General features: G+C 40.7%; 1 protein-coding gene across 3 annotated transcripts in view; it reads left to right on the forward strand.

Annotated features, from left to right (window-relative positions):
- The window catches only part of LOC125434740 (UDP-glucuronosyltransferase 1-6-like), a 77,697-nt gene that overhangs the window by 38,668 nt on the left and 24,217 nt on the right, over positions 1–14,812 (forward strand). Inside the window, exon 1 of one of the 3 annotated variants that reach the window (XM_048500388.1) lies at positions 5,364–6,548. The exons of 1 other annotated variant lie outside the window; for it this stretch is intronic. In XM_048500388.1, coding sequence (XP_048356345.1) covers positions 5,685–6,548 — 864 coding nt within the window. In that variant the 5' untranslated portion in view covers positions 5,364–5,684. Of the gene's footprint in view, positions 1–5,363; positions 6,549–8,865; positions 9,748–14,812 lie in introns of those variants that run through there. One more of the 3 variants, XM_048500377.1, reaches the window with a different exon arrangement.

Raw genomic sequence — 14,812 nt, forward strand, 5'->3', positions numbered from 1 at the left:
CACGAAAGAAGAGCTGGAGGAAGAGTTTCGAAGCTCTGTCATCGGCATGTTTGAAGAGCTGCCTTTTGTAGTTAGGTTTGTTAGAATGTTTAGCAGGGTGAAAAATGCATCTGCGTTGTTGTTTTCCACTTGCACAAGCTTAGTATACAATCAAGAACTGATGGAGTACCTTGAGCAGAGCAAATTTGATGCTGTTTTTACCAGTCCTATCCTGCCATGTGGCCAAATAGTTGCTGAATATCTTGATGTCCCTTCAGTATTTTTCTTGCGAGGGATTCCATGTGGTTTAGACTCTGGGGCACTCCAGTGTCCCAAACCTCTTTCTTATGTTCCAAGACCTTTTACAGCGTATACAGACCATATGACATTTGCTCAACGTGTGAAGAACCTGCTGTTTGTCATATTAGATTCCTTCCTTTGTAGTGTTGTTTATTCTCCTTATTCAAAGCTTGCTGCAGAGTTTCTCCAAAAAGACATAACTGTCACAGAACTTTTGAGTCATGGATCAGTTTGGCTAATGAAAGAAGACTTTGTATCTGATTATCCCAAACCGATCATGCCTAATATGATTGCAATTGGAGGGAGTAACTGTGATGGGAAAAAATCTTTAACCCAGGTTGGTAACTCTTTCTTTAGAAATATCAGACCAGGATTGTGAATTTTGTAGATAATTTTTATTGTATACAGGGAATAAAATTTTACCTGTATTAGTCAAGATGATTTGAAGAGTTTCCAGCAATGGCTGCCATCCAGCTTTTGATTTCTTGCATTCAGAGCCTACTGAGATTCACAGGGTTTAATCATACCTAATTCTCAATAGATTGATGACATTATGTATAAATGATTCGGCTGTACAGTGCTTTTGTTTGTAATAATTTAATGCAAGAAATACAATTATGACTGGAACTTGTTCCTGACCTTTCATCATGGAGATAATATACCGTATATACTCGTGTATAAGTTGACTTTTTCAGCACATTTTTTATGCTGAAAAAGCCTCCCTCGACTTATATGCGGGTCTTATACTCGAGTATATACTGTATTTGCTGTATGTGCTATTAGGGGGAGCTAAACAGCTCAGATTTTCCTCAGAAGGAAGTAAAGGCTCTATTTCCTTTGTTAAGAGGCCTGTATTTCAGGTATGAGAATGTTTGTATTAATTGTTGAGAAAGGGATATTGTGTTTATATTGATTGACTATTTTTCCTTAACCAGAACATCAAAAGATCTTCTGACTAATGGGTGCTGCCTGTAGCTGGAGCCAGTCAATTTCATAGAGTTCAGTTAAGAGGCCTGGAGTCTGTATACAGCTAGAGAGAATTGTAAAGGACTGACACCCTTCTAGTCTGTTTTGCATAGCAGGCCAGAACTATTATATGTTGATTATTTTTTCTGTATTGGTTTGCTATATTTAATGGTTTTACTGCACACTATTGTTTATGAAACAGAAAACAGATTTAAAGCTTCTTTTGTTGTAAGTCTGGTGAATGTTAAGGGTCACAAGGTGGGATCACACTGGCAAAGACTTGAACTCCTTTTCCATTTCTGATAATATCCCTCTTGAAATCTGAGTTAGGTTACATTTGGACATACAGATGATGATGAGGAATCCAGTTTTGAAGGATTTTACCCTTGTGTTTTAGCTTGGTTGCTGGTTGAGCTAAGGTTTTTGTAAAGTTATTGTTGAGACCATATTGTTTTTGTTGACCCTTTTTTCCACTTACAGAGCTAGTTTACTGTTTTTCTTTGAAATAAATATTCAAAAACATTTAACCTACTGATGCCTCAATTAATGTAATTTTATTGGTATCTATTTTTATTTTTGAAATTTACCAGTAGCTGCTATACTTCCCACCCTAGATTTATACATGAGTCAATAAGTTTCCCCAGTTTTTTGTGGTAAAATTAGGTGCCTCGACATACATGTGGGTTGACTTATACATAAGTATATACGGTATACGCTTGCTTTGCTAATCATACAAAGGTTTGCTCATTGGAAAGAAAATAAATGCTGCACTAAGAATTCTGGTAGGTCTAAGAACTAGTTCACATCATTATTAATTATTAATTAATTAATTAAACTTGATAGACCGCTCAACCCCCGAAGGGCTCTATACATTATTTTATTTCATTATTCATTATTTTATTTACATTATTTTATTTATTTCTGTTATGTATAGTTTGCTTTTCTCACTGAGACTCAAGGCAGATTACACAGTGTAGGACAAATAGAACCTATAGGATGTGATGTACATTTAAGAAAGCAATAAGGTTTGGATTGCAAAAATCTGAAAGCAAACAGTAACCTGAAAACAGAGCAGAAACAAAGCATGAGCTTTGACATGTGAAACAATGCAGAAACCACCTAGTGAGATCATACTTACATAAATAGTGAGTACATACTAGACACACTGTGTCCTGTGCAGTATATAGTTGGGACTGGCTGTTGATGTAGGTATGGTGCTACACAGTAGTGTGTAGTGATTTACAGTAGCGTATTGTACCAAAGTATCTTTCTGGAAAAAAATTCATTACAGTATAGTGCCATTTACGTATAGGTAAAAACAGTCCCCTAAGCAATCACTAGGGCATTACCGACCCATTGAGTGATGTTGCATCCTGTTGTTTACTAGGCAGACTATGGCTGGTTACGCATGTTTAGTCTCCTTTGTGTTCAGTATAAATTCCCTTCAGGTTCGATTCTTGGCTATGCACGTTTTCTTGTCTTCAGAACTCACCACACTATCTGGTCAGACTCCCCCCACTGTTTCCAACAACATGGGGAAGCAACATCTGTTTCATTTCCTTTTGGCTTCCTTACTTCTCCTGGTTTCAGCGCCCATGCAACAGCAGTTGCTCTCAACTGGGCCGTTTTTGCACGGCCAAAATGTCTTGGTGTGAGCATGAAAAATATCCCTGTGCAGTCAAAAATTCTGCATGGTCCCCGGAGTTGCAGCAGGTCTGCCCAGGCTCTGCCCCACGGTCCCCCCGCAATATTCCCTTTGCTGTTTGACTTTCAAAAATTGCAAACTTGGAGGTTCTTTTCAAATATCCCTATGTGACGCTGCGCCATGCAAACTCAGTGGGAGCAGTACAGGAACGTTTTCCCTGCCTTGCCGCTCTGACCTGTCCCACCAATCAACAAGCATTGGGAGCAACAAATGTTTGCATTGCCTTACGAAGTGCATGCGGTTGCTTGACAGAATCGCTGCCTTCCTGCTCTTTGGATGTGGACTTTTTTCTCTTGCCCACAGACTTTTTCCGTAAGCCTGTGTTTGAGGCATCTATCTCCAGCTGGACTGGCAAGCATATATACTGGAATCAGTATTTGAGGTTGGTACTGCCATAAACCTCATGCAAAGTTCCTGCCTATGCAGAGGCGTTCCTCCCATTGGGCAAAGTGGGCAGTTGCCCTGGGCGCCGCCTTGTGGGGGGGGCGCAAAAACTGCAGGTTCATTTCGGGGATTGTTTATATTTCTAGTGTTTTTCTGTTTTTGGCCTGCAGAGGGCGCAGCTTTTAGGCTAGCAGCACCAAAATTTCAGGGATCTTTTGGGAGACTGTCCTGATGATATCACCCAGGTTTGGTGAGGTTTGGTTGAGAGAGTCCAAAGTTATGGACTCCCAAAGGGAGTGCCCCATCCCCCATTGTTTCCAATGGGAGCTAATAGGAGATGGGGGCTGCACCTTTGAGGGTCCATAACTTTGGACCCCCTAAACCAAACTTCACCAAACCTGGGTGGTATCATCAGTAGTGTCTCACGAAAATTCTCTGAAATTTTGGTGCTGCTATCTTAATAATTGCACCCCTGACAGCAGGCACCCCCTGACAGCAGGCATTTCCCCAGATTTTTCTTTTAAATCCACCCCCTTCCTGCCAATGCTTGTTTTCTTTCTTTCTTTTATTCTCTCAATGCCTAATAAAGGTTGTTGTTGTTGTTGTTGTTGTTGTTGTTGTTTTTATTAAATCCACTCCCTTCGGCATGGATTTAAAGGGAGAATCTGAGGTCCCCAGTTTAAACATTGAAAGTGATGCTGTTTCAGGGTGGGAGATAATGTACCCCAAAACAGCATCACTTTCAATGTTGTTTAAACTGGGGACCCCAGATTCTCCCTTTAAGATGGATTTAAAAGGAGAATCTGGGCTCCCTAGTTTAAACACCATTGAAAATAATGCTGTTTGGGGGTGGATTCCAGCATCACTTGTTTAAACTAGGGAGCCCAGATTCTTCTTTTAAATCCACCTTAAAGGGAGAATCTGGGGTCCCCAGTTTAAATAACATTGAAAGTGATGCTGCCCCCCCTCCCAACTGGGGGACTGGATACAACACCATAAAATATTTTCATAGCAGTAATAAAACATTTTGAAAGCATTTTGAAAATGTTTTCAAAAAATATTTCTGCTGTGTTCAGATTTGTGAGTTGGGGGATGTTCTATAATATGATGGTGACTTTGAAACGACCTGGTGGAAAATCTTTGTTTGGTCACGGTGGGGGAGGGTGGCTGCCCATGGGGGGGCATCAAACTCAGGTTTTGCCCAGGGCTCCGGTTTGCCTAGGTTCGCCACTGTGCCTATGAGGTGGAAATGCATTAGGGCAGGAAACATTGGGATGTAGTTGCTATAATGTTCTGTAGAGGAATTATGTATAATATTGAAATGAAGTAGAATTATGGGACACAAATATGTCTCTTGCTGTAAAAGAGTTGGAAAGCCATTGTACCTGCTTCAGTTATATAATAAACCTAGTTTGGACCTTAAAATGTCCTTAGTTGCTTGATATAAAGATTTTAAACAGCTTTTTACTGGATCAAACCACTGATTCATCTACTCCAGCAAATCTCAGGATAAAAGTCTGAAGTCCTTTAACTGCAGATGCCAGGGTCCAACACGGGGAAGTTCAGTACTGTATGCAAGAGTTGCATTATAGTTTTAAACAACAACACTAGTTGAGACACTGCCTGTAAGAAACAATTATTTTCTCAGAATGAAAACACCTGAGGGTTGATTAATGGCAATGGTTGGTGCGACAGTGGTCACCTTGGGGTTAATTAAAGAAGTCAAGGGGTGGGTGGGTTGTTTTAACTTACTCCAGCCTGGGAGGTAGAGGATGAAATTGCCCCTGTTCTTTTTTTGGTATACTGACAAACTTGGTCTGTTAAGAATTGTTCACTCACTCTCAATTGTCGTAAAGGATATTATTTGTTTCCTGTTTTAACTGTGAATAAAAAGGCCATTGGATTTTCTCGCCGTCTTGCAGGCGAGAGAGTTTTCTTTTGTCTTAGTTTCACTTTTGCCTGAAGGAGGAAACTTCGAGGGAGGAGACTGTTTTGTTAAGGAAGTTTGGGGGGAGCTTGCTGAAGGAGTCTGTAGACTGCTTGTTATCCGGCCTGCTAAGCCACGGAAAGGCAAGAATGAGGGCACAAGCTCATGGAAGTATACAACATATGTTTTTTTTACTCCGAATTACAACCCTTCTTGAAAATTAATGTTCAACTAGCATACTCTGACCTATGATATAACAGGCTGCATACGGAACCGTTGAGGTGTGGGTGGGGAAAGGCGAGGAGCAGCAAGACAACTGAAAGAAAGGCTAATGCATATTGATCCCCTTCACTTTCACAGGGAAAGTGAAGTGTATGACGCTTAATTCTTGCAGAGAGAGAGAGACCAAGCGAGACAGAAGAAATGCTTCATAGGTTCTGCTCCCAGAAGGGGCATGTTGTGTCCCTGTTGCTTTTCCTATGTTTGAATTTTACCTCTGGAGGGAAGCTCCTCGTGGCATGTATGGATGGAAGTCCCTGGCTGAGTGCGCAGCCCATCCTGAATAAGCTCAAGCAAAATGGCCATGAGATAGTCGTTGTTGCCCCTGAAGCAAATATGCACATGAAACCATCAAATGATGTTTACACCATGACAACTTATCCAGTGCCTTTCACAAAAGAAGAATTCGACCAACACTTTCGAGGCAATGCAAATGAGATGTTGGATGAGCTCCCTTTTATAGTTAGGTTTGTTACAACCTACAACGGGATGAAAAAAGTAAATGCTATGATGTTTTCCACTTGCATGAGCTTATTATACAATCAAGAACTGATGGAGCACCTTGAGCAGAGCAAATTTGATGCAGTTCTTACCGATCCTTTGCTTCCATGTGGCCCAATAGTTGCTGAGCATCTTGGTGTCCCTTCGGTATTTTTCTTGCGAGGGATTCTCTGTGGTTTAGACTCTGAGGCTCTTCTGTGCCCTAGTCCTCTTTCATACGTTCCAAGAGCATTTACAACAAATATGGACCATATGACGTTTGTCCAACGTGTGAAGAACCTGCTGTTCCTCCTATCAGAATCCTTCCTATGTGGTTTTCTTTACTCTCCTTATTCAAATCTTGCTGCAGAGTTTCTTCAAAAAGACATGACTCTCACTGAACTTTTGAGTCATGGATCAGTTTGGCTAATGAGAATGGACTTCGTATTTGAATATCCCAGACCGATCATGCCTAATATGATTTTTGTTGGAGGGATCAACTGTGCTGGGAATAAATCCTTAACCCAGGTTGGTAACTCTATTTTTAAAAAAACAACAACCTTAGAAAGGACTGTGAATTTTGTAGATATTTTTTCTAATACTGGCTATACCATTATGCCTGTACTAGACAATATGATTTGAAGTGTTTCCAGCAATAGCCATAGTCCACTTCCTGGTTTTTTTTAATTTTGAGCCTACTGAGATTGACAGGTTTAATTCTACCCAACTCTACAATAGATTGATGACATTCTGTATAAATTATTCAGCTTTCCAGTACTTTTGTTTGTGATAACTGAATGCTAGAAATACAATAATGACTGGAATGTGTTCCTGACATTTCATCATGGGGATAATATATAGGCTTGCTAATCATACAAATGTTTGCTTATTGCAAAAAAAAATAATAATAATAGCACACTAATAATTCTGGTAGGTCTGCTGCTAAGAGGTTGGTTACATTATTTACATTATTTTACTTATTTCCATTGTTTATATTTGCTTTTCTCATCGAGACTCAGGGTGGATTACACAGTGTAGGACAAACAGAATCAACAGGATGGGACGTGCATTTAAAAAACAATTTAAAATAAGATTTGGATTGCAGAAATCTGAAAACAGAACTTAAAAATGATAATCATTTAACAAGCTGTTATGAGCATGAAACAGTGCAGAAGTTACTTAGTAGGATCGTACTTACATGAACAGCCAGTAATACCGTGTTTCTCCGAAAATAAGACAGTGTCTTATATTAATTTTTGCTCCCAAAGATGTGCTATGTCTTATTTTCAGTGGATGTCTTATTTTTCTGTGTTCTATTCATCAGGCATGCTTCCAAACAAAAAATTTGCCACGTCTTACTTTCGGGGGATGCCTTATATTTCTCACTTCAGCAAAACCTCTACTACGTCTTATTTTTTTGGGATGTCTTATATTCGGGGAAACAGGGTACTGTGCATAGTATGTACTGTGTACATACTGGTTGTTGATGTAACTAAGGTGATATTCAATAGTGTATGGTGATGTACAGTAGTGTATTGTACCAAAGCATTTTTCTGAAATGTTTCATTACTGTATAGTCCTAATTATGTAAAGGTAAAAATGAACAATCGCCAGCATAATTACCATCCCATGGGGTGACATCACATCCCAGTGTTTACTAGGCAGACTGTCTTTACGGGGCAGAGTCGTAAAGTATAGGTAGCAACTAGCTCACAGCAGGTGGAAGCGACTTGCCCTCGCAATAGCCCTGTTTCCCCTCAAAAACAGCTAAACTGTCCTAGCCAGAACACCCTTGATGCCTTTAATACAGCCGGCTGCTTCCAGCAGGGCCCTATTTTTTACCCAGAAGTGGCCGTGTATGCTTCTGGATAAGCAAGAGGGGGTGGCTGTCTTATGGCTGAGTTCACCCCTCCCACTAAGTAAATAAGATTTCCACTCTCCTTTTTATATCCACAAGTCCAAGATTGTGGATGCCTTGAGAAAGTGACTGCTTTCCCCACTAATGTTATTTTTTTTTTAAAGGGAACCGAAGTAGGCTGGTTTTATTCAGACAGACATTCAATTTGGAAATTCTGTAATATAGTCACTCCTCAGCCAGAACTAATATAAATAATAACCAAAGCACAAGAGAAACAACCAGGACGATGCATTCTTCACTAACCTGGCTGTACTTAAAACCCTGACCTTTCCCCAATATGCCGGAGTCTCTTCTCAGCCGGAGCAACTGCCGTCAACCGCCAATGGTCTTAACTGACACCAGCCGCCACCTGATTGGTGGAGAGCTGTAAGTGGGAGGATCCCCCAAAATCTACCCCCTCAACCCCCAAAACCTCCAGGTATTTTCCAATCAGAGTTGGAAATTGTATCTTTCTGGCAGTCTTGCAGGCAGGAGGGTTTTCTTTTGTCTTAGGCCCCTTCCGCACATGCAAAATAATGCGTTTTCAAACCACTTTCACAACTGTTTGCAAGTGGATTTTGCCATTCCGCACAGCTTTAAAGAGCACTGAAAGCAGTTTGAAAGTGCATTATTCTGCATGTGCGGAATGAGCTTTAGTTTCACTTTTGCCTGAAGGAGGAAACTTTGAGGGAGGAGATTGTTTTGTGTAGACAGTTTGGGGGGAGCTTGCTGGAGGAGTCTGTAAACTGCTTGTCATCCTGCCTGCGAAGCCACGGAGAGGCCAGAACGAGGGCACAAGCTCATGGAAGTATACAAAGCATGTTTTTTTTTACCCCGATGTACAACCCTTCTTGAAAATTAATGTTCAACTAGCTGCATACTCTGACCTGTGATATAACAGGCTGCGCACAGATGGTAGTAGACGCTTAATTGTCGCAGAGAGAACCACCAAGCGAGACAGAAGAAATGCTTCATAGGTTCTGCTCCCAGATGGGGTACGTTGTGTCCCTGTTGCTTTTCCTGTGTTTGAATTTTACCTCTGGAGGGAAGCTACTGGTGGTCCCCATGGATGGAAGCCACTGGCTGAGTATGCAGTCTGTCCTGAATCAGCTCAAGCAGAATGGCCATGAGATAGTCGTTGTTGCACCTGAAATAAGTATGCACATAAAACCATCGGATGATGTTTATACAATGAAAACCTATCCTGTGCCTTTCACGGAAGAAGAGCTGGAGGAAGAGTTTCGAAGCTCTGTCATCGGCATGTTTGAAGAGCTGCCTTTTGTAGTTAGGTTTGTTAAGACCTACAACAAGTTGAAAAGTACATCTGCTATGTTCTTTTCCACTTGCACAAGCTTATTATACAATCAAGAACTGATGGAGTACCTTGAGCAGAGCAAATTTGATGCTGTTTTTACCGATCCTTTGATTCCATGTGGCCAAATAGTTGCTGAGTATCTTGACGTCCCTTCGGTATTTTTCTTGAGAACGATGCCGTGTGGTTTAGACTCCGAAGCTCTTCACTGTCCCAGTCCTCCTTCCTACGTTCCAAGACCTCTTACAGCAAATACCGACCGCATGACATTTGCTCAACGTGTGAAGAACATGCTGGTCCTCCTATCAGAATCCTTCCTTTGTGGTGTTGTTTATTCTCCTTATTCAAAGCTTGCTGCAGAGTTTCTTCAGAAAGACATAACCCTCACAGAACTTTTGGGTCATGGATCAGTTTGGCTAATGAAAATAGACTTTGTATCTGATTATCCCAAACCGATCATGCCTAATATGATTGCAATTGGAGGGAGTAACTGTGATGGGAGAAAATCCTTAACCCAGGTTGGTAACTCTTCTTACTTTCTTAAAACAATACCAAATTAGGACTGTGAACTTTGTCGATAATTTTTATTGGATACCAGGAATACAATTATACCTATATTAGTCAAGATGATTCAAAGAGCTTCCAGCAATGGCTGCCATCCAGCTTCTGTTTTCTTGCATTCAGAGCCTACTGAGGTTGGCCCCTTCCGCACACGCAAAATAATGCGTTTTCAAACCACTTTCACAACTGTTTCAAAGTGGATTTTGCCATTCCGCACAGCTTCAAAGAGCGCTGAAAGCAGTTTGAAAGTGCATTATTCTGCATGTGCGGAATGAGCCATTCACAGGGTTTGATCATACCTAATTTTACAATAGATTGATGACATTATGTGCAGTACTTTTGTTTGTGATAATTTAATGCTAGAAATACAATTATGACTGGAATGTGTTCCTGACATTTTATCATGGGGGTAGTATATAGACTTGCTAATCATACAAATGTTTGCTTATTGGGGGGGGGGAGTAGCACACTAGTAATTCTGGTAGATCTGTTGCTAAGAGCTAGTTTACATTATTTACCTCATTTCATTTATTGCCATTATTTTTATTTGCTTTCCTCACCGAGACTTAAGATGGATTACACAGTGTAGGTCAAACAGAATCAACAGAATTAGAAGTGCATTAAAAAGAGCAATAAGGTTTGGATTGCAAAAATCTGAACCTCGAGCAGAAACAAAGGATAAGCATTTAACATGGCATATGAAACCATGCAGAAATCATGTAGCAGCATCACATTACATCAGCAGCCAGTGCACACTATATGCAGTAAACACTTTACCATATTGTTTACAGTATGTACTGTGTATAGCACGTGCTAGCTGTTGATGTAAGTGTGGTGCTATACAGTACCATATAATACTGAAGCATCTTTCCAAAACATTTCATTACCATATGTGTAAAAACATATGTGAGAGGTAGTGGTGAAATGCTTGTACTTTCACTACTTATCCCTTGGCTGTTTCCTTAACAGTGGGGGGTTTCCCATGGTTTTTTTGTTTGCACAGGATTTCCCTACACTTTTCTTTTTGTTTACCATCTTTGATCTAGTGCAGTGGTGGCAAACCTCTGGTACGGGTGCCAGAGGTGGTACTCAGAGCCCTCTCTGTGGGCACGTGCAAACAGAGTCGCACCCCCCACACACACACATCTAGGCTGGGCTGGGCCGCTGGGCTCGATTATTAGCATTAAACCTAAGACCTAGTTTGTGGGAAACCGTGTAGGTAACCCTGTTAAGCGCTGTTAAACCCTACTGATTTTCATGAGAAGAACTAAAGTGCGATCCTTTACCTGGGAGTAAGCTCAGTTGCTGGCAATGGGGCTTGCTTCTGAGTAAACCCTCCTAGGGTCGTGATTCACCCATTGGAAGAGTTGCACGGTTGCTTTAAAGCAAAGCCACCAACTACCACCAAGCTTACTCCCGAGTAACGCATGCCTCGGAGCCAACTGTTTTTTCTAAACTAAAATGTCAGTATGCAGGTTAAATTGCCGTGTTGGCACTTTGGAATAAATAAGTGGGTTTTGGGTTGCAATTTGAGCACTCGGTCTCGAAAAGGTTCGCCATCACTGATCTAGTGTCATTTCACTAGATCTGGTAAATTTCATGTCTATTTCACTGAGTTTATCAGTGCAGCCAATAGCATGAGCATAAAAAAAGCCCTTCTGATTGTTCTGAAATGGTGGCCCAAGGAGTGGGTGGAACTGTTGTGGTGTGAGTGGGGAAAGGAGAGGAGCAGCAAGACAACTGAAAGAAAGGCTAATGCATATGGATCTCCTTCACTTTCCCTGTGAAAGTCACACCTTAAGAGCTCTTGAAAACCATGGAGATTTTCTGATCTGATAGCATGGTGAGTTAGACATAGACAAGCCTTTATTGGCATTCCAAAATACAATAAAACAATTGTCCATAAAAGACAGATAGATACAGCAGCCATTCAGAGTCTTATCAATAGTTTAGTCCAAATGGACTCATCAAAAGTGCCATTCCTATACACCTCTCCACAAACCAGACTGAAAACCCACCAACAGAGCCCAGGCATCACAACAGCATACAGTATCAACACTCCACTATAAAACACAGAGTTTGTTAGAGTGGCACCTAACACAGAACAAGGGATAAGGGCAAGGAAATGGGCAAACAATTGATTTGACTTCCATAGGTTGCCACAGCCTTCAGTTGTCACTCCATCTGTCAATCAATAACAAAACTACGACATCTCTCAATGAATCACCCACAGGTTATTTGACTTTGGGTGACCGTGAACCCAAAGGTTGCTGGCAGAGGTAGGCACTATATACCAGTAGCAAATAGTTAATGTAAGCAACATTGTTGTTGTTATGATGATAGGCATGGTGAGTTCTGAAAAGGGGAAAAGTGCGTAACTAATAATCCAACCCAAAGAAAATATATGCTCAATGCAAAAGAGACCACAAGTGTGTAAAGGGCCTTTGTAACTATATTCCTAAACAGTATAATTTGTCTTATACTCTATTATAGCTGCTAGACAGACATTGGCTAAAATATGGAAACTGAAGAAACTTTCAACAAGGATTTTTTTCTTATATAAAATCAAGGTAGAGTTTGTACTGGTCAGATTTAGAATTTTACAAAAAAAAAGGAAGATGTACAGGAGTTAGATTCAGCATGGCATGAAGTTTTGTTTCAAACAGAACAGATTATATAATTTTTCTTTTAAACTAAAGTTTTGCTGAAGAAAAACAAAACAAACAAACAAAGGACTAGCTCCTTCACTGCTTAGAGATTTATATTGTCATATGTGCTTCATTGGTGCAGTTCCCACCCCAAAATATGTTTGTCTGGCTGTTTTGTTGGTTCTGGATTAACTAATTCATCTAGTTTCATGGTACAATTTCATTCATTTTATTTTGCAATCCGATTGCTCAAGCCAGCATAGTGTGTGGTTAAAAGCAGTGGATTCTAACCTGGAGAACTGGGCTTGATTTCCCACTCCTCCACATGAAGAGTGGATATTTGGTGAATTGGGTTTGTTTTCTCACTCCTCCACATAAAGCCTGCTGGGTGATCTTGGGCTAGTCACAGTTGTCTCAGAACTCTCTCAGCCTCACTTACCTCACAAGTTGTTGTTATGGATTGGGGAAGGGAGGGTGACTGTAAGCCACTTTGAGACTCTTTAGAGGTAAAGAAAAGCAGGGTATAAAAAGCAACTGTTCTTCTTCAGGGTGATAGATAGTAATAAAACAACAAACATCACATTTTAGCTTACACTTTTGCAAAGTCCTTTTGCAATATGTAAATACCAAGCATTTGTCACTCTCTATTTCTGTTGGAGTTGCTGTTCTACGACAGCAACTCCAACAGCATGAATCAACACATTTAAAATCCAGCAGCAATCATATACAATTTAAACAATAACAGTAAACCAATAAAACGGTAAAAACGGGCGCCCGATCCCAGGGCTAAAAGGGATTAATCTATTTGGCTTATGAGAGATGACTTGGTGTTCGGTTAACCGTTAACCCCAACAAGTAATGCCCAAGATGGTCTTTATTGGAGGATCAATTGTGGACAGAACAAAAGCGTATCATGGGTAATGTTGGATGAAATTTTTGTATTCATTGAACTAAGTTAATTAGGCTCAGAAATAGCTAACAACTTAACAGCACTGTCCTAAGTGGAATTAAGCTCTTCTAACTCAATTTAAATAAGTGAACTTCAAAGGGTGCAACTGTTCAGGATGGGACTATTAGGATCTCATCCCCTAGTTAGTATCTCTTTGTTGGATTAATTTGATGCAAACAGTCTAATCAAGAAAAACTGATGAAGACAGCCTTTGAGCCTTGGGATGTTAAACATTAACATTAACAGAATAAAGGGTAAAAAGACCAGGTCAAAGAACTACTCACATTTCAAGTGGCGTTCACAATGAAGTTTTAATACCCGTTTAACTTTGATGTAAAAAAGAGCACAACTACTATGAAGACTTCCCTAGGCCAAAGCATCTGCAAGATACCCATGTGGCTTTTACTTCCTCTCCTTTTCTGGAGCTCCTCAGATGCGGGGAAGGTTTTGGTAATCCCCTTCGACGGCAGCCATTGGCTCAGTATGCATCAGGTTGTGGAACGCCTTCACCAGAGAGGACATGAAATCGTAGTCATTGCTCCTGATGTAAGCTTGAGGATTAAGCCATCTGTACATTACACACTGAAAACATATCCTGCCCTCTATGGAGAAGAATTCCTGAAAGAAGAAATCCGAAAATTTGGCCATAAGGCTTTTTCACAGCAGGCTTCCCCGACTGAGACAATTGGAACAGTGAGGAATATTAGCACACTTTTCCTGGATGCCTGCAAGCAACTTTTGTACAACAAAGAGATCATTGCTTACCTTGAAGAAAACCAATTTGATGTTGTATTTATGGTTCCGGCATCACCTTGTGGACAGATAGTAGCTGAGCATTTATCCCTCCCTTCTGTTTACTATTCAGGGTGGACCCCATGTAGTTTAGAGGCAACCCGGTGTCCAAGCCCACCGTCTTATGTCCCAAAATACTTAACAGCCTACGCAGATCATATGGGCTTTAATCAGCGAGTGAAGAACTTTCTCATCAGCTCTTTGGAATTCTTGACTTGTTCTCTTATTTATTCACCATTCAACAATCTCATCACGGAGTTCCTGCAGCGAGAAGTGACAGTGTATGAGTTATACAGTCAGGCATCCGTTTGGCTTCTGCGCTATGACTTTGCATTTGAGTATCCCCGGCCTCTCATGCCAAACATGGTCCTCATTGGAGGTTTACACTGTGAAAAGAAGACTCCGCTGACTCAGGTTGGGTTTGCTCTAAAAGTTACACATATGGACTGTTAAGTTTGCAAAATGTGAGATTATCAGTGTAAATCTGAAAACGCTTTTTTGGGAGTACACCTGAGTAAGATAATAGCAGGGAGGAAACTGAGTAAGGTAATAGCAGGGAGGAAATTGTTTCCCACCCCGGTAGATTAGACTTCCCTATATCCTAAAATGTCTGCAGTAGGTTTAAACCACATC

Source organism: Sphaerodactylus townsendi, linkage group LG01 (genome assembly GCF_021028975.2).
Source record: "Sphaerodactylus townsendi isolate TG3544 linkage group LG01, MPM_Stown_v2.3, whole genome shotgun sequence".
NCBI classification, from domain to species: Eukaryota; Metazoa; Chordata; class Lepidosauria; order Squamata; family Sphaerodactylidae; genus Sphaerodactylus; species Sphaerodactylus townsendi.